The sequence below is a fragment of the Lissotriton vulgaris genome, chromosome 9 (genome assembly GCF_964263255.1).
Source record: "Lissotriton vulgaris chromosome 9, aLisVul1.2, whole genome shotgun sequence".
NCBI lineage: Eukaryota > Metazoa > Chordata > Amphibia > Caudata > Salamandridae > Lissotriton > Lissotriton vulgaris.
In genome coordinates, this window is record NC_141697.1 from 104,315,505 (window position 1) to 104,333,672 (window position 18,168).

Here is an 18,168-nt window from a genome sequence, read left to right on the forward strand (position 1 = left end):
CCTGCTTAATAGGGTTGCACCGAGGCCTCCATTAAGTAGGTTCTGGTAGGAGAGTGGGGGGAGGCTGTGGGCTGGGCTAGGTGGAAAAAAGGCAGCAGGCAGGCGTGGCCATTAGGGAAAAACAAGGTAAAAACCGTGAAAACAAGGGAAAAGCAAGGAGAAGGCACTCTCAAAAAACAGGGGGAAAAGCAAAGAAAAGACAGGAGCAAGAGCGATGTAGCAGCATTGGGAGAACTGGGTCTGGAGCCTTCTTCCTCTCTACCGCCCTCTTGGAGAGTTCATTATACTTTGACAGGTAATTCTGAGGAAAAGAACCTCAAGGGATAGTTCTCGACAGCCTCTTTGAGGGATTCAGCATTGACACCCTGCCAAGCATCATTGAAAGGTCCTGTCCTTCAAGCGTGGTGGATTTGTTGCCCTCGTAGTGGAAGAGGTCACCTTCCTCCTTTTTGTGTAGTTCTGGTGTTGAGGGCGCCTCAATGATGGTGGTGGTCACCCATCTCCCTCAACTCAGAGGGTGTCGGAGGGATAAAGAATGCTTCATAGTCCTTTCGCCAAAGGAGGGCTGCAATCTTTGGTTTGCGCTGGCACTTCTTCCATTCAAGCGCGAGGGAGCGTTCAGTTTCAGCCTTCAAAGGGGGTCTTCCTCTTATGGGTCATCGGTTCTTTGGTTATCGGCTTCCAGGCCCTCTCCTTTGCCCGTTCTTTTTCATCCGCTGACATTGAAGGTCAGCTCAAAGGTTGGCCCAAACAGTGTCCTTTCATCGGAACCCGCACAGCTCTATGACTATTGAGTATTTAAATGTTAAAGCGGGGTGGCTTTCGAGGATCTAGAGTCTGATTCTTTTGGTACTTTTGTTACCTTCTGGCACTTGGTCTAATCAGAATCTCCTGCTGCCCTCCTCGCAGACTCTATCTTCTCAACATTGGAGACGCAGACTCTACGCCTTTTGCCAGTTCAGCTTCCCAGACTAACCCCTCCTCATCTTCACTGATGAGGACTAGGTCCTTGAAGCAATTCTGGTTCCTTTGAGTGTCTGCCCTGGCATGGTGTGCCGGTCGTTGTTTGAGTCTTGCCTTTAAGATTTTCGGAACAAATTCTGCACGGCCTCGCGGTCCGCGCAATGCGATCTTTCAGGAGACAAGTTGCACACATGAAGCTCGTCACTCTGAAAACTTGTGATGGCAGTTGAGACAAAATTTAACTGGAGAGTTCTCCATGTCTGTGCATTCTCAGACCACATGGTGCTCCCCGCCGAGATTGGGTAGGCTCCACTTCTCCGGCCTTGAGTGTTGTTCTTCTCGGTTACCTTCGGTGCGTCTCCATGGAAAAACTCTGTTTTTCGATCGCTGAAGACATTTCTCAGAGCTCCTGCCGTGGTTAGTGACTAAGTGGCTGAAAAAACAATCTGAAGATGGTGACCATGTACATGCACTTCTGGGGGTGCACGTAAGATGGCACACAGGGGATAGACTAAACACCAAATGGTGGTCGATGACACCCACAATAAGAAAAGGGATGATTCCGGACTTAACCACTATATAGCAGAATAGATGTGCAGTAACGTGAACGCTGAAAAGGATTCATGCTGCAAAACTGCTATATACATGATCGGACAGTCTGGGAATCCTTAAAGGTCTAGCCTGAAGAGCTACACTGTCCTGGCTTTCCCCTTTATAGACTTTTAAAGAAAATAAAAACTGTTTGTGAAGGGTATTTTCAAAATTTCACATTTGTTAATTGCTAAGGACATTTCAGGTCTTTATGTATTATTGCAGCTTTAAAAGTAAATAACTGGAACTGGCAAAACAGCCTTTGTAGGCTGCTAAATTGTGCATGTATGTCACATGTACTTTTGTGCATGTATGTCACATGTACTTTCTGAACTTTTCAAAGTAAGGCGATGCTGCTACATAAAATGCTACTTTGGAAGAAGTGTCCAGAGAACATGCATGCACTATTTAGTATTTATATCAATGGAGATCCCATGAAGAAACACAAGGCTTTGACGAAGTACCCATCATAGTATCAGTGAGGGCATCAGTGAAAGGAAGGGATCAAACATAAGGTTGTATAATCAGTTTCAACATTTGTTTTGGTCTCAACGGAGGGTAGTTGAGGGCAGCTACAATTCTAGTGCCTCAGCTGCTGTCTAGACCACCACCTCTAATGAGGCCTTCTCTCCAATTGGTGACCCAAGTGGCAAGTCAAACTCTTCTAGACAAGGGTTCAAGCCCTCTGGCTTCTGTAAATCAATGCATTATGCATCATCACTATACTGAGGGGGTAGCAAGCCATATCCATCATCAACATTTGGGGTGCCCCTGCTCTACCTCAGGATCGGAGTCATAACCAAAAATATAATGGCACCTCTGCTGATAGGAGCAACATTGGATAGGCACTGGATTAGAAGTTAAATTGCATGACAACCAGTTGTGCTTTTGTAATTTGCAGTCTGGCTCAAACCAGTTGGTTTAGGGCCCAACACTGGCAACAGCACTTAGCTATATTACAGGGCGTGGATACCAGCACTGCTGTTGCAGGGACTGGCATGGATCTTGGGGCAGGAGAAGAAGTCTCGATCAGAGTCAGTGAGGGCTGCAACTGGTCCCGGGGGGACAAACATAATGTAAACAACAAGGACCCCCTGTTAGGAAAATCAATTCGTGGTACAGGGAAATAAACAGTGTAAATGAAATGGTATAATATCAACACGAAAAGGGAGAAATTGTATGAAGGGCACACAACCAAATAATTAAAAAACTGGATTTCATTTATTATGTGTATACTTATTCACATTAAAAACACTTGATAAAAAAGCATAATAAAACAACAATTACACAAACAACACAGTTGAACAATAATCATATACTTATATCACAATTACATACAAAAATCATATAACGGTGGCAAACAATGTTATTCGACTCGCGTTTCGGCGTTGTTGGAAACACCTTCTTCAGGAGCCACAATAATATCAAGGTGTCTATGACGCAAGTGAAACAGACACTATTTATCCTTCTTATTATCTCAATGTCCGTACATTCAAATCACGGTAGTTCTTTGCTAACAAGATATGTTGCATAGACCTCTTCGGATATGGAAGAAACTATCTCGTTTGATGTGAACGGGTAGCTTTCATGTCTCAAGGCGATAAAACAATGCGGCGAGTAATACTTTATGTTCAAACACCCACACAGACTGGCATCAAGGCATTGAAATCTTGTATTAGTCAAGTTCCAAACGATAGTAAACAAGGTTCGTGGCGGTACAAAAGCACAGATAGCGGGCTAATTCCTTTTATCTGGGGGTGCGCTTAAGGGAGACGACTTGTGATCCCTTTCTTCATTAGTAAACTGGATGGAAATATAACTCCACGACAAGACTTAATTTTGTTAATATAAGGTCGGGTTCGTGTGCATCAACCTGCGGGAGCAGCGCTAAAGATGTCTGCTGGCGTCCCGCAGCCGTTGGGAAAGGAATGTCTTCTTTCCCAACGGCAAGACATGAAAGCTACCCGTTCACTCGCGTCATAGACACCTTGATATTATTGTGGCTCCTGAAGAAGGCGTTTCCAACAACGCCGAATTGTTGTTTTATTATGCTTTTTTATCAAGTGTTTTTAATGTGAATAAGTATACACATAATAAATGAAATCCAGTTTTTTAATTATTTGGTTGTGTGACCTTCATACAATTTCTCCCTTTTCGTGTTGATATGCCATTTCATTTACACTGCCCGGGGGGACAAACACCACAAGGGATTCATCCTCCACACAGTAAACAGGCTGTGGGCCCTGCAGTTACATAATTTCTTTTTGTGTTTTCTTTACACATTAGGGGCTGGCAGTGAATCCCATAAATAATGCATATTGATCCACATGCAAGATGCGGTCTCATGCCATAGTTTCTTCGTGTAGTATATCTTGTCACTGAGGTTTGTAAAATGTATTTTCATGTGATGCACCTTTTAGAATCCCTGCATTTGTTATAGATTGCTTGAGTTCAGCTCTCACAGTAAGAAGTCGTAAATTAGGAGCTCTGCGATAAGCAATATCTGCCGGTTTTGGAAAAACCTTTGTAAATTTTTTGCAGGTAGATAAGGGAGATGTGATTTGAGTTATATTTTTATACTTATGGGCTGATGGATAATAGTAAATCACAAACTGGATTCTGCCATTTTTAGGGCGAGCCTGTGCGAAGCGCGTTCTCGCTGCGAGAACTATAGTCGTCGGCTCAGCCGACAACGAGTAGAGACAAGAGATGGCCAAGCGCAGCATTGAGAAGCATGGGAGAGTCGGATTACGACGCGCGCCTTGGGATTTGGTCGCGCGCGTGAGCTTGTACCGTAGACAGCTTACGACGCGAGGCTGGTAAGTTTCGGTTTCGCTACTGAGTCCAGATCCATGTGTGCGGCGCACGGAGACAGACTGCCTATTTCCCATGCACTGCCCTCAACGAATGCTTTATTTTCTCCGGTTGCCTAACTTAGCAGAAAAGGGATCGATTATGTTTAAATATGAATCCCAAGCCAATACATATTTATTAAAAAATAAGCAAACAAACGCTTTGTTTTGTGATTATTTCACGCACTTGCCTAAACCTCAGAATTGGGCTTGAAGTAAACGGGGATCGAAACAAGGGCGCATGCAGTGGTGTTTCAGTAAATTTGCTCGGAGGGTTAAAGCAGGTTGCGACGTAGTTCCAAGTGCATGTTGAAAACAGTTGTTTCAATATATACAGCAGACTTTAACACTCGTGCATTGCCACCGTGTGCCAGACGATGTCGGCTCTCATCACACACAGTCACCGTTTATTTTATTTAATGCGATTTTATATAGCGCGAACATTACCCGAAGGTGTCAGAGCGCTTTACAAAAGAACCAGTTGCCTTACATAATGACTTTCAATTACATGAGTTACATAAGAGATGCAAGCAGAGAAAAATAAAGAGTAAAGGTGTAAAAGAGCCGATTATGCACACAGAGCAACACGCCTAGGGGCACTCAGTTTCACAGTCTCCAGTAGACGTACAGTCAAGCATGCCGAAGGAACAAACATGCAGGCATCAATGCATACAGACAAGCAGCCACATATAAAACAGTGAAGCAGGTACAGGGTGCATTAGCTGTGTATGTTCACCACAGTAGTACTAGCAGAGCTGCCATGATATGCTGCTTCAGTCCAGGATTTTTCTTTGCATTCTGGGACTTGTAGTCCTGTTTTATAATGGAAGAAATAAGATTAAAACTCCCAGGATTCAATGAAAAACCTGGAATGGAACAGCACATTCCTCATAGACCTAGTTAATTATGTTGGATTGCACCAGTAATGCTCCTCAGAGAAGAACTGTGTATTACACTTAGGGATACATTGGGTGAGAAGTACACTGTGCATCTGAAGAGAAATGAGCGATGTCCAGTTAAGGAGAACAAGATTCTATGCATTATTAGGGAACAGGATGCGAAGCATCATAGCTCTTAGGGTCATGGTATATGGTGTACATGGCGATGGACAACAAGGCGCGCACACCGATGTTTAGTGGGTGAACACAGGTTGATGTGAGGTACAAGTGTGTTTTTAGCAGCAGCAAGGCCAGATCAACTTTTCATATTTAATGTTTTTAGGAGATTTTCAGCTTTCTTTCCAAAAGCTTCTGAGAGATTTGTTTTGCGGGTCATAATCTATTGTGGGTAGATGTAGTTTTGTCTTTTTCGTGGGTACCCGTAGACAGTTTACAATGGACAGGCATACACGGACAGCTCATATACAAGTGCACACATGCATAAATTGCAGAACAAGTGCCTATGTCCAGTCTGACACCTCTACCCGGTCCTGTTTTTTTTGTACAGCAGCATTTGTCCTACTAGAATTTTCGACTTGCTTTTGTTTTACTGGTTTTCCTGTGCCTTGGCTTCTGAGCACATTAGCATATTAAGCAATATTTTTATTTTCATGTAGCTTATTACCCTTTAGTGTAGTCGGTAAGGTTCTCCTGCGGTAAATAATTTTTTTAATCAGAATGCTTATAACAAGCAAGACTAGCACTCTATATTACTGCCAACTTTGCTTAGCATAAGCAATAGCTAACCATTCACAAACAATGTTTATATACCAATTGCAAATAAAAAAAAAAAAATTAATGCAATGCATTGTCATTTACAATGCCAGTAACTCAAACTTTAATGCTACGAGACCTATTGCATTGTAAATGCTTGGTGTTTCTGCAGTTGGTATTCCAAATAAGTGATTTCCTGGGTAACTGTTGTATGATATACAGAACATAGTCCCACATTTGAAATAATCTTGCAAGCTCCTGCCGGAGTTCTTTACAAGTGCCTTGATTGCTACAGATGAGTATTATTCTGAGAGCTTGGTTGCACATGTTGATGAGTTTAGTGTGGTATGGTTAACTGATTCTTCTACACCCATCATGGATATTCTAGTTCCACCCAAGTACAACATCATTAGACTTGACAGGGCCAGCAAGACAGGCGGTGGTATCGCATGTATTTATAGGAGCAACCTCTCCGTTACTAGTCACCTCCCCCTCACTCACCTCATGTGAATACTTCTGCCTAGATGTCATCAGCGAGAGCAAACCTGTATGCTCTCTGCACATCATCTATCACCCACCTGGTGACAACCTAATCTTCACCCAACAACTCATGGACACAATTTCAACCAATTCCGGTCGGAAAAACACTCACATTTTCCTCGGTGATTTCAATCTCCACTGGAACTATCACAATGACGCAGTGGTAAACAGCCTCAAAAACTACCTCAACGCTCTTGACCTCATCCAAATCTGCAACAGCCCGACCCACGATAAAGGCTCTATCCTCGACTTTATCATCTCCAAAGAGAACTCTATCCAACTTGGATCAATCCAACCCTGTGACTGGTCAGACCACCACATTATCACATTCTTTATCAAGGAAAAAGTTAAATTTAACCCGATTCAACCCACCAAATCCAAGGTCTGGAAAAGGGACCTGAAGAAACTCAACCCAAACTCTCTACCTTCCCACAGCTGCAATCTCCTCCTTCCCCCTACCGGTGCTCTGGAAGTTCAATCCTTGACCGACCACTACCTCAACTCTATGACTTCCATAATCAATGAGACCGCCCCATTGCAACTGAAAAGAGTCACCTCCAAAAACTCCAATCCATGGTATGATGGCAGACTCAACGAAGATAGGCGGGCTATGCGTATGGCAGAGCGCACCTGGAGATCAGCCCCTTCGGCATTGCACAGTAAAACTCTGAAGAGAAAGAGAAACGCCTACTTCAGGAAAATCAAGCGCACAAAATCAGATTTCTTCAGCCTCCAGCTCGACCAAGCAAAAAAAAACGACCAAGAAAACTGTTTGAACTAATCAACACACAATCCAAGGAACGTCCCCAACCATCGCATAGCACTACAGGTGATACACCATCCTGTGAAGACTTCTCTGCTTTCTTTAACCTAAAGACTGAAGGAAAGATCTTCTCAATGACGTAAGCCTTTACTCCAACCCCCACAGCAGTGCCCAATGAACCAAAGAACCATGCTACATGGTCATCCTTTGACACCTATTCTGAAGAAACAATTAACAAACTGCTCACCACACTGAAACCCTCTAACCACCTAACAGACCCCCTTCCTGCAAACGCTGTAAAGGACTTCATCCCACTACTTCTACCACTCTGGACCAAAATTATCAACAGTTCACTTCAAGAAGGACACATCCCCGACTCCCTCAAAGTTGGACAAGTCACACCTATACTCAAGAAACCAACAGCTGACCCTACTGACCTAAACAATTACCGTCCTATTACCAACATTCCCACCCTTGCCAAACGGTTGGAAAAATGTGTCCAACTCCAATTAACAAAACACATTGTTCGATTTGACCTCCTCAACCCTCATCAATCAGGCTTCCGAGCAGGACACAGTACTGAAACTGCTATGACACACATAATTGTTGACGCCCTCCAAATCCTAGATCAGAACGATTCCTGCCTCCTCATCCTTCTTGATCTCTCCGCAGCATTCAACACTGTCAAACACGAGAACTTACTCGAGTTGTTAAACACCAGAATGGGTCTATCTGGGACTGTTCTAAAGTGGTTCACCTCCTTTTTACATAACAGATCCCAGAAATTCAAGAGCAACAACCTGATGTCCTCACCAGTGCCTGTAACATTAGGCGTCCCACAAGGTTCTTCCCTATCGCCAACATTGTTCAACCTGGTCATGGAACCTCTCACCACCTTGTTACAAGCATCTAATGTACACTTTCACATGTACCCTGACGACACCCAACTATATTTGAAATTAGAATCTCCCAAAGACATCAAATTGCTGAACTCAACGCTCAGAAACACCCAATCATGGCTTGCCGATAATCACCTCAAACTCAACGCCCTGAAAACGGAGTTCCTCCTGATCTCACTTCCCGCGAAAAGCTCTACCACTCAAACCTGGCTTAAACACCTAACAGCTCTCAATGTCCAACCTACCATCGTGGACTCAGCGAAATCTCTAGGCATAACACTTGACGCAAATCTCAACATGCAACAGCATATCAGCAAGGCAACTAAGGGAGCTAACTTCCAAATCAATACTTTGAGGAAACTTAAACCCTTCCTCCCAGCCAAAGACCTCCAAACTGCAGTATAAGCCCTAGTCATGCCGCGCTTAGACTACGGTAGCGTCGCCCTCTGCGGACTCCCCCTTTCTACAACCGCGCCCGAGAGCCTCCTTGAACGCTGCAGCGAGACTTCACTGGATCAAAAAAAACACTCACATATTTCCCCTGACCTAAAAGCCTTAAACTGGCTGCCTTTTGAGGCCAGAATACTTCTGAAAATTGCGTGCATGACTCAAAGGGCTATACACCACAGCTCACCTGGCTACCTCACTCAGAAGCTGACAATTTCTGGTGGCTCAAGAAACACAAGAAGCACAAAGAATCTTCTTCAGAAACCTCGTAGATTCCGGAAGGAAAAAAAATAAGCGCTCCTTTTCAGGAATGGCACCCAGGATCTGGAACTCTCTCCCTCCAGAAACCAGACTTATCACCTCCACCACAGTTTTTAAGAAAGAAGTGAAAGCTATCCTCATGGCTAAATTCACCTGAACCTTTACTTCACTTTGGAACTATTTGAGACTCCTCGCCTTGTAATAATCGTTTTATCTGACTGTCTGCTTGTATTATTGTTTTAGTTCATTGACTATTCTCCCTCATGTATATACCCTATTCTGCTACTCATTCCTATAAGTACTCTTTGCTCAAAAGTTGTTAACCGCTCTCTTGTTTTTCCTACCCCCTGTTTTTCTTGTGCTTGATGTAAAGCGCTCTGATATCTGCAAAGATCTTGTTCGCGCTATATAAAACCTACAAATAATAAATAATAATAATGAGTGAAAGATTAGATATATATATTCTAAATCTACATTCAGATTTATGTGATTCAGTGCCAAATCTGTAAAAGAAAAAAATAAATACAATATGGAGGCCAAGCAGTGAATAATCTCCGTACATGATTCAGGAATCACAAATCAGCAAAAATTAATTAGAAACTTGACTAGCTTGTTGCCAATCATTTTAACCTTCTGGACCATTTGCTATCAGATTTTAAGATTTTTCCTTGTGGAACATGTCTTAAAGGAGGAACTACTGGACTACAGAGAAAAGCTTTGATGCAAAGTTAAATATCATTGCATCCAGATGGTGTCAGGAATCCGAAGCGCAAAGCCGTTCAAGGCAAACATAAGTAAGAAGAACTACAACTCCCATGAAGCAATGGGAGGTAGAGTAGTTCTGATGTGGCATTTCCGGAACACTTAAAAACGAACTCTGCACGTTGACAAGTGTGTGTTATTCAAATTGTTGTGCCTCGTTCCAGTTCTGGACGCTCTAAGATTCGCTGCTGTTTCCTGTTTTATCTTGCTCTCGGAGGAGAGCTAGAGTCATGTTTCGGCGGGGCAGAGGTTTCACTATTCTCTTCAATTTTCCAGCGATTTGAGCGCTGGATTTCTTAGAGAGATTCGGATATTCTAGAGGAAAGCATGTTTGAACACTTCCAAGGCTATCAATGTTTATCAACTGATGTGAGGTAACATTAGCCGTTCCATGCTTCACAAGGAGTTACGGTAGGAACAGAACTGCCAATCTTTACATGCATGAAGTTAGATTATGAGATATACCCTGGAATCTATGTTTTTTTCTTTATGTCAGCATTACTTAATCATTTAAATTCAACCATTTACCTATTGAAAAACTAAGGAGCAAGAGCCCTATGAAATTCTACGAAATAAACTTAAACAATTCATTCAAAGAGACAAAACTTTATTTGGTTGCTCCTGACTCTGAAGAGCAATTTTTACTGAAGGCTTCAGGGTTTTAGCTTTCTTTTCGAGGGTATGTATACCAGATGTATGAAAGAATGTTTACATTTATTTTCTAGTTATGTTACAATTTGAATGAATTGACGCCTCTCTGTTTTTAGGTTTTGAAGGAATGAGGAAGTCGTTTTATTTTTGACGATCATTCTTGGTATGGAAGAAAGGGGATACAATTGTATTTCTGAAGGTAATGGAATCTCAATTCATTAGTGAGACTATATGAGAGTAGTCATAATCTTATCTGGTAATTATTCTTTTTCTTCTTTCAGGTGTCATTCCTCAATCCTCGCTGTTCCCTTCCTAATCCCTTTCCCTTCGCTTGATCACCCTAATACTCTTATTTTTATGATTCGGAATTGGGGGTAACAAGAGGTAGACCCTTTTGTGCATCGTTCGGATCCTGAGGAGATCTCTTCCGCGCACATAGCAAGGAAGTCTTACAAACTGACTGAATATAACTGACAAAACCAATTGATTACTGCATACCTTAAGAGAGCTCAGGACTACATGGATTCCACATTCCAAACGGAATCTTCACTCATCATGATTTTTCAAAATTCAACAATGTCAGCTGCGCAGTCACTGAGCAAACAATCTTGTACTACCCGAGGAAGGCAGGGACCGAAACGCTGTAGTGGAAAGATTATTTGTTCTTTGGAGAGTCCATCGGGGAGAAAGAGAGAGAGCAAAAGAACGAGGAAGAGGATGAGCGAGAGAGAAAGACCGAAAGAGAAAGGAAGAGAACGAGAGAGAAAGAAGACAGAAGGAGAAATAGAAAGAATGAGCAAGAAAATGAAGAAGAGAAAGAAAGTGTGTGTGGGGTGTGGGAGTGGGGTTAAGGACCATGATCATCTACCTACTTGCAAAGAGATGTCCTTTGCAAAAGTGACTAAAGGTGTGACTGTAGTGAAACTTTCCTGCAAAACTGAGACTACCAATGTAGTGCTTTCAAATTACTGATTTCTAATAGTGTAGAATCGAAGTAGCAGGTGAGCACCCCCCTCTACTCCTAAACAGTTCACAAGAAATGTAATGTTGCTTTCCACACTAAAATTAATTCCGTACGCACCAATTGTATTTTGTTCAAAAGGTTCTTCTTCCTTGTCAACCGACTGAAGTTTGGCAAACCGTATAATAAGGAACAATTAGCTACAAGTGGGGGCTATTGGCACTAATACACACTCAAACTGGTAATGGCACTGTCACACCCTGCTAATCTAAAGCAGGTTCAAGATCTGGTACGACACACATGCACTCTGTGATGTGAAGAACCTTTTCATGCAGAGTGGAAAGTCTTTAAGAACGCATTAACTGGTGGGTCAGTACTCATGTATTTGGGTGGCAGACAGCCTCAAATAGAAGCCAAAGAACAGTGGGAAAGTGCCTAGTGTTTCTTTCTCTTGTCAGGAACATGAAGTTGGAGCCAAAAATTATCAGAATTCAGTTGGCTTCAACTTACTATTAAAGATAATCTCTACAGCACTTCTGTGACAACGGTCATCATAAAAATGCAGATATTCTAGACAGTTTAGACCAGAAAATCCAGAAGCAGGGAAAATTACCATAAACAAATTTAAAAAAAAGGCTACACACTACAGAATCTACATCCCTAGAAAACATATACCTAGATTGTAAGGCTGAAGAAGCCTGACGCCCCCACTGATGAAACGGGCCTCAGTAATTGCAGTTTTTGAATCCATCAACTAGGCTGCCATGCTGACACATTGAGAGAGGAGTAGACAGACATAAAATATTTAACATGCCCACTACGGAATTTTGCACCACATATACAGTTGCACTCAAGACAGTCACTTGATTAACCACTGACAATGAAAATATTTAAGAATGTTAAGTACAGCACGCCATAATATATAGAAAGACTTTGTGTGGAGAGAAAGAGAACACTTACTAGTTCGGTATATACACTTGTTTTAATTTACTTTCTGCTTCTGCAGCTTTCAATCGTTTCTTTGAGAAAAAAAACAGAAGTTACAATTAATATTATGGCATTCAACATTTTACATTTAAACTGCTATGACTATCACCTGCTTTTGTTGCGGCTCAGTCATACTGTAAATTTCACATATCATCGCTGGTAATGAGTGGGGTTAATAAAGATTATGATTGCTCCCCAGTTCTGAGTGAGGACCGGATCAAAATTATTTCATGCTGAGATTGTTTTGAATAGATTTATGGTGAAACTCTGCATGCATCCTGGCAAAACTTCACAATATGTAACCATGATTTGCCTGATAAATCTTGACTGAGCTTGCTGGCAGGTTACTAATTGTGCGTGAAATTTCACCCTTAGAAAATTTAAAATATGCTGTAAAACCTTCACGACGTAGACATGTCTGTGAGGTGCTCCTTTTCAGCTCCTCACTCACCCAGTACTATGCCACAAGTAAGCAACAGATGTGTACGCATTTTAACAAAGTATCTACCTATATATATGGATGCATATCTACATTTATTTAAGAGAAATACTGCTTTTTGTGTTAGTGTTGCTTACCTGCTGAACGTATCTGTCTGTAGTCTTCCACATGTAATAATATTCTATTATACTGGTTAATGACTTCCAAGGTAACTTGTAAAACAGAAAAATTGGAGTTGATTAACTTTAAGAAATGGTCTACCATTTTGAAATCTGTAAAACGTTTAATGACATGACTGGGGTTTTAGAAAATACACATCTATATTAGTCTTGCAAATTGTGGTGACAGGTTCCTAGCTAAGATGTAGCCAAAATTACCCGTGGCCACCAGCATTCAAGTCAGAACACTGAACATTAGCCTGAAAAAAAGTAAACCCATTTTGGCGTTCAAGTACATTAACAAAAGTAAATACAGAAATTATGTTTGAAAACTTCAGAACAAAGAAGAAATTGTGAACTGGATCTGAATATCTTAAAACATCTCAACCTTCAGCAAGGATCATAAGCTATATTGGTAATTTCTTCCTGATTTACTGTAAGACATAATAAATACTGTGCGTGCATGCGTGTGGATGATATGATGCTGTGGGCAGACAAGGAAGAGTGGACGATGCATGGGTGCACTGGGATACTGACAAATAGCTCAAGCATACAATGAGTTTGTAAAATCCATCATTAGAAACTTCAGCTTAAAATACTTACAAAATCTTGCTGTATGTCAGTAAAATCTTTTCCGTATTTTTCTAAGGCTTCCTCAAAGAGGTTTGCTTCCGATGCGGACCATTCCTCCATTTCATCTCTGCATAGGACTGGCCCACCCTGTGGCACCAGTGCAGCGATTGCCTTCGAAATTTCATAATTACTTTTGTCCAAAGTATCCATTGCGTGGAACTAAACATGTAGAAAAAGAGCAATCTAAATTACATGTAACAAATAATTATAAGAGAAAGTACATGTAATTACCTCATTAAACTGTCAGACCAAATGCAAAACAGATTAGGTGACGCTTCAGAGTAATTCTGGCACCCATTTCGGTTAAGCCTCTATTGCTCTAGTTCTTCTGTCTGTCCACATAGAGTAATGGTAATATATTATAATCTTACTTCAAGCAAAAAATACGGAGGCAAAGTGTGTAGATGTGCGTAGGAAGCTGAGTTTCTGTTGCAGTAACAGCCCCCGCCACACACTTTTTGCCAGATTACTAATGCACTTTGACTTGATGTGCCCTGGGGCTCTGCCAATCAGGTTCCCAGAGCCTGTATTCTGTCCCAAAACTGTACCTTGTACCCCCAATTGGCACCTCTCTGGCCACATGTCAGTCCCTTGTAAAAGGTACCATGGGAACCAAGAGCACTTATTGTGCCACCCTTCGAGGCCCTATACCAACACCCACCCACACCCCCCCCATCATTACAAACTCCACAGCACCATAATGGCTTTACTGAAAACTGGGGTGGGGGGGCAAACATAGCGGTTGCAACTTAGCTGAGCTCTGTTCTCGGACCAGATATCCTGATAAATTACACGAAGCTGGGGGCCATGTGTAAGAAAGTGGGTTCCTGTTGCAGTAACCCCCCCCCCCCCCCCCCCCCCCCTTTTTGCCTGATACCTGATGCACTTTTCCTTGGTGTGCCCTGGGTCCCTGCCAATCAGGTACCCAGGGCCTGTGTTCCTTCCCTAAAAACTGTACTAAAGACTAAACACAATGGGCATCTCTGGCCACATGTCAGTCCATGGTAAATTGTACCCTAGGTACCCAGGGCATTGTGACCAGAGAAGACCCCTAAGGGCTGAAGCACTTTTTGTGCCACCCTTAGTGGCCCTGTACCCTGACACACACACACTCCCTTTGCAGGTTGAGTCTCCTGGTGCAGCACTAAACAAAGAGTCGACATGGCACACCTCCCTGTGTGCCATGCCCACAGACCCACTGCCTTGGCATACATCAGCCACCCCTCTAGCTGGGTGCCCTATGCCAGTGGTGTGGGCACAGGTGCATGAGCCCTGTGCCCCTACAGTACCCAGGGCCAATCCTGGGCACTATAAGTGCAGTGATGCCATTAAGAGTATATGGTGCTGGGAGGTTGTCATTACGTACTCCACAGCACCATAATGGCTACACTGAAGACTGAAGTTTGAGATCCAACTTCTCAGCACATTAAACCCACACTGATTCCAGTGTGAGATTTAATGCACAAGTTACTACTTGATATCTGTAAGAGACATTAGTTTGTGATTGAATATCCCCAGGTGTCAGACTGGATCCGGAAATTTGTTGCGTAGCAGTACCCTTGCGCGTCGGTAGGTGTCGTCTGCGGCTCCGCGTCCGTCGTCGTGGGCGCCGTGATGACGTCGTCTGAGTACTTAGACGCCGCCTCCGCGTGCTGACGTCTGTTCTTAGACACAGCTTTTCCGCGCCAGAAGCGCTGAGCCATGTTAAAAACCAACACTGGTGCCATTGAAACTAGGGCCCTGAAAGGGGATGACCCTAACCCTAGATATCGGTTCGCAGAACGGGGAGGATGGGTGGGTCGGTAAGGAATCTAACACTAACTAATGTCTCTTACAGATATATCGTTACACAAGTAGTAACTTGTGCATCTGAAAGAGAGACGTTAGTGATAGATTCCTTATCTTCGAATAGATACCCCAGCAATACCAACCCCGGTGGTGGGTCTGCAAACCAATAATCACACCAGAAAGTCCTGGAGGACGGAACGGCCAAAGAAGCCATCCCTCCAGACTTGACTGTCCAGGCAATAGTGTCTTGCAAACGTGTGCAGCGAGGCCCACGTAGCTGCCTGGCAAATGTCCTGCAAGGGCACTCCCCGGCCCAGGGCAGTTGTTGTCGCCGTGGCTCTAGCCAAGGAGTAGCATGCCTGGATACACAAGATGATCCATCTGGAGATGGTCCTCTTATGTACCGCCTTGCCCTTCTTAGCGCCCACGTAGCCAACAAAGAGTTGGTCATCCACCCGGAACTGGCGTGTGCGATCCAAGTAGAACAAGAGCGCACGTTTTGGGTCCAGACGGTGGAGCCGCTCTTCCTCTTTAGAGGGGTGCGGTGGCGGAAAGAAGGTTGGCAAAGTGATGGACTGCCCGATGTGGAAGGCTGTGACAACCTTGGGCAGGAAAGATGGCTTAGTGCGCAACACAATCTTGTCCGGATGGACAGAAAGGAAAGGAGGAGTACAAGAGAGGGCCTGGAGCTCACTCACTCTCCTGGCAGAGGTGATGGCAACCAGGAAAGCAGTCTTCAGTGTAAGAAGGCGGAGAGGACAGTTGTGAAGTGGCACAAAGGGAGCGCACATCAGAAATGTAAGTACAAGATTCAAGTCCCACTGAGGCATAACAAACGGAACAGGTGGAAATGTGTGTGTGATGCCTTTTAGGAATCGATTTACAATAGGGGACTTGAACAAAGATGGTTGATCAGGCAGCCTCAAGAAGGCTGAAAGGGCAGAAAGATAGCCCTTAACAGTGCCCAGAGCAGAGCCCTGCTGGGCAAGAGAAAGAAGGAAGAGAAGAACCTCAGAAAGAGGGGCAGAGAGAGGATCCACAGCCTTTGCTGTGCACCATGCCACAAATCTGTTCCACCTGCAGGCGTATACCGACTTTGTGGAGGGAAGCCTGGCTGCCAGAATGATGTTACAGACTTCAGGAGGCAAGTCAAATGGCCTCAACTGTCGCCGCTCAATCTCCAAGCATGGAGGTGGAGACGGGACAGGTTCGGGTGGAGGACCGTCCCCTGCTGCTGCGACAGAAGGTCCTCCTGAAGAGGCAGACGAACAGGGGGATCGACTGACATACTGAGTAGCTCGGGATACCAGTACCTTCGTGCCCAGTCCGGAGCCACAAGGATGACTTGAGCCCGGTCGCGCTTGATCTTCTTCAGCACTCTGGGCAGAAGTGGTATAGGCGGAAAGGCGTACAACAGACCGCAACTCCACTCGAGACGAAAAGCGACTCCGAGCGAGTTCCTCCTTGGAAATTCCAACGCGCAGAACCGATGACATTGCGCGTTCTCTTCGGTGGCGAATAGATCTAACTAAGGCTCTCCCCACTGCTGAAAGAGACCTTGCACCACGTCTGAGTTCAGACACCATTCGTGATCCATCATGCACCGGCGGCTGAGTTCGTCCGCCCTGGCGTTCAGAGAACCTGCCAAGTGATGAACCACCAGGGTCACTCCCTGATATTCCAGCCATTGCCAGAGGTGCAGAGCCTCCTGGCAGAGGGTCCACGACCCCACCCCGCCCTGTTTGTTGCAGTACCACATGGCGGTGGTGTTGTCCGTGAACACCTGCACTACACTCCCTCGGACAGAGGGGAGGAATGCCTTCAGTGCTAGACGAATCGCCCGCAGCTCCAAAAGGTTGATATGGAGCCGGGACTCCGCCAGAGACTAGAGGCCTCTGATCTCCGCCTCTCCCATGTGGCCTCCCCAGCCCTGGAGGGACGCGTCCGTCACAACCACGTGCTCCGGTTGGGGAAGAGAGAGGGATCTGCCGCTGACCCAATCGCGGTCCGTGAGCCACCACTGCAGCTGTCTCGCAGTGCCCTCCGAGATCAGGACGTGGTCAGACAGGTTGCCCTGATGCTGGGCCCACTGAAACTTCAGTTCCCACTGCAGAGCCTGCATCCGCCACCTGGCGTGATGCACCAGTAGGATGCAGGAGACCATCAGCCCGCAGCATCAACCTGACCGAGATCCGGGATAACGGCCGAAAGATGGGAATCAGAGCCTGAATATCCCGGACCCGCTGTTCGGGCGGATAAACCCGAAACCGCGCCGAGTCTAGAACCGCTCCGATGAAGAGGAGCTTCTGAGAGGGACACAGGTGTGACTTCGGCACATTGATGGAGAACCCCAGCTGGTGCAGGAGGTCTGCCGTCGTCTGGAGGTGGTTGACGACGGTCTGGGGCGAGCCCGCCACGAAAGGAGTGAAAGGCAGCCGATTGCTGGCGTGGGGCCGAGAGGCCCAAGGGCTTGGCCGTAGCCCTGGAGTCCTTAAAACGCTCAAGCGCATGGTCTGCCTTGTCGACAAAAAGGCGACGGCCATCGGCCGAGAAATTGGCTGACCTCAACCAGGCTTGGCGTCTGACCGCCACCATCGTTGCCATCGCTCTACCCAGTGAGTCGGTGGTATCCAGTCCACACCGGATAGAATATCTGGCTGCATCCCGACCTTCCACAAGGGCTTGGCCGAGTTTGGCCCGTACCTCCAACGGACACTCTGGCAGCACTTCCACAACCGTATCCCACAGAGAGTGGGTGTAGCGGCCCAAGAGGCATGCGGTGTTGGAAGACCGCAGTCACAGACTAAGGGAGGAGAAGATT

The 18,168-nt window shown here is 44.8% G+C and overlaps 1 protein-coding gene across 3 annotated transcripts in view; it reads right to left on the reverse strand.

Annotated features, from left to right (window-relative positions):
* Positions 1 to 18,168, reverse strand: part of MTA1 (metastasis associated 1) — a 721,937-nt gene that overhangs the window by 268,464 nt on the left and 435,305 nt on the right. For all 3 annotated transcript variants that reach the window (XM_086937146.1, XM_086937145.1, XM_086937147.1), the window contains exons 9-11: positions 13,530 to 13,718; positions 12,906 to 12,980; positions 12,303 to 12,361 (exon numbers count right to left, since the gene is read on the reverse strand). In XM_086937146.1, coding sequence (XP_086793272.1) covers positions 12,303 to 12,361; positions 12,906 to 12,980; positions 13,530 to 13,718 — 323 coding nt within the window. The remainder of the gene's footprint in view (positions 1 to 12,302; positions 12,362 to 12,905; positions 12,981 to 13,529; positions 13,719 to 18,168) is intronic.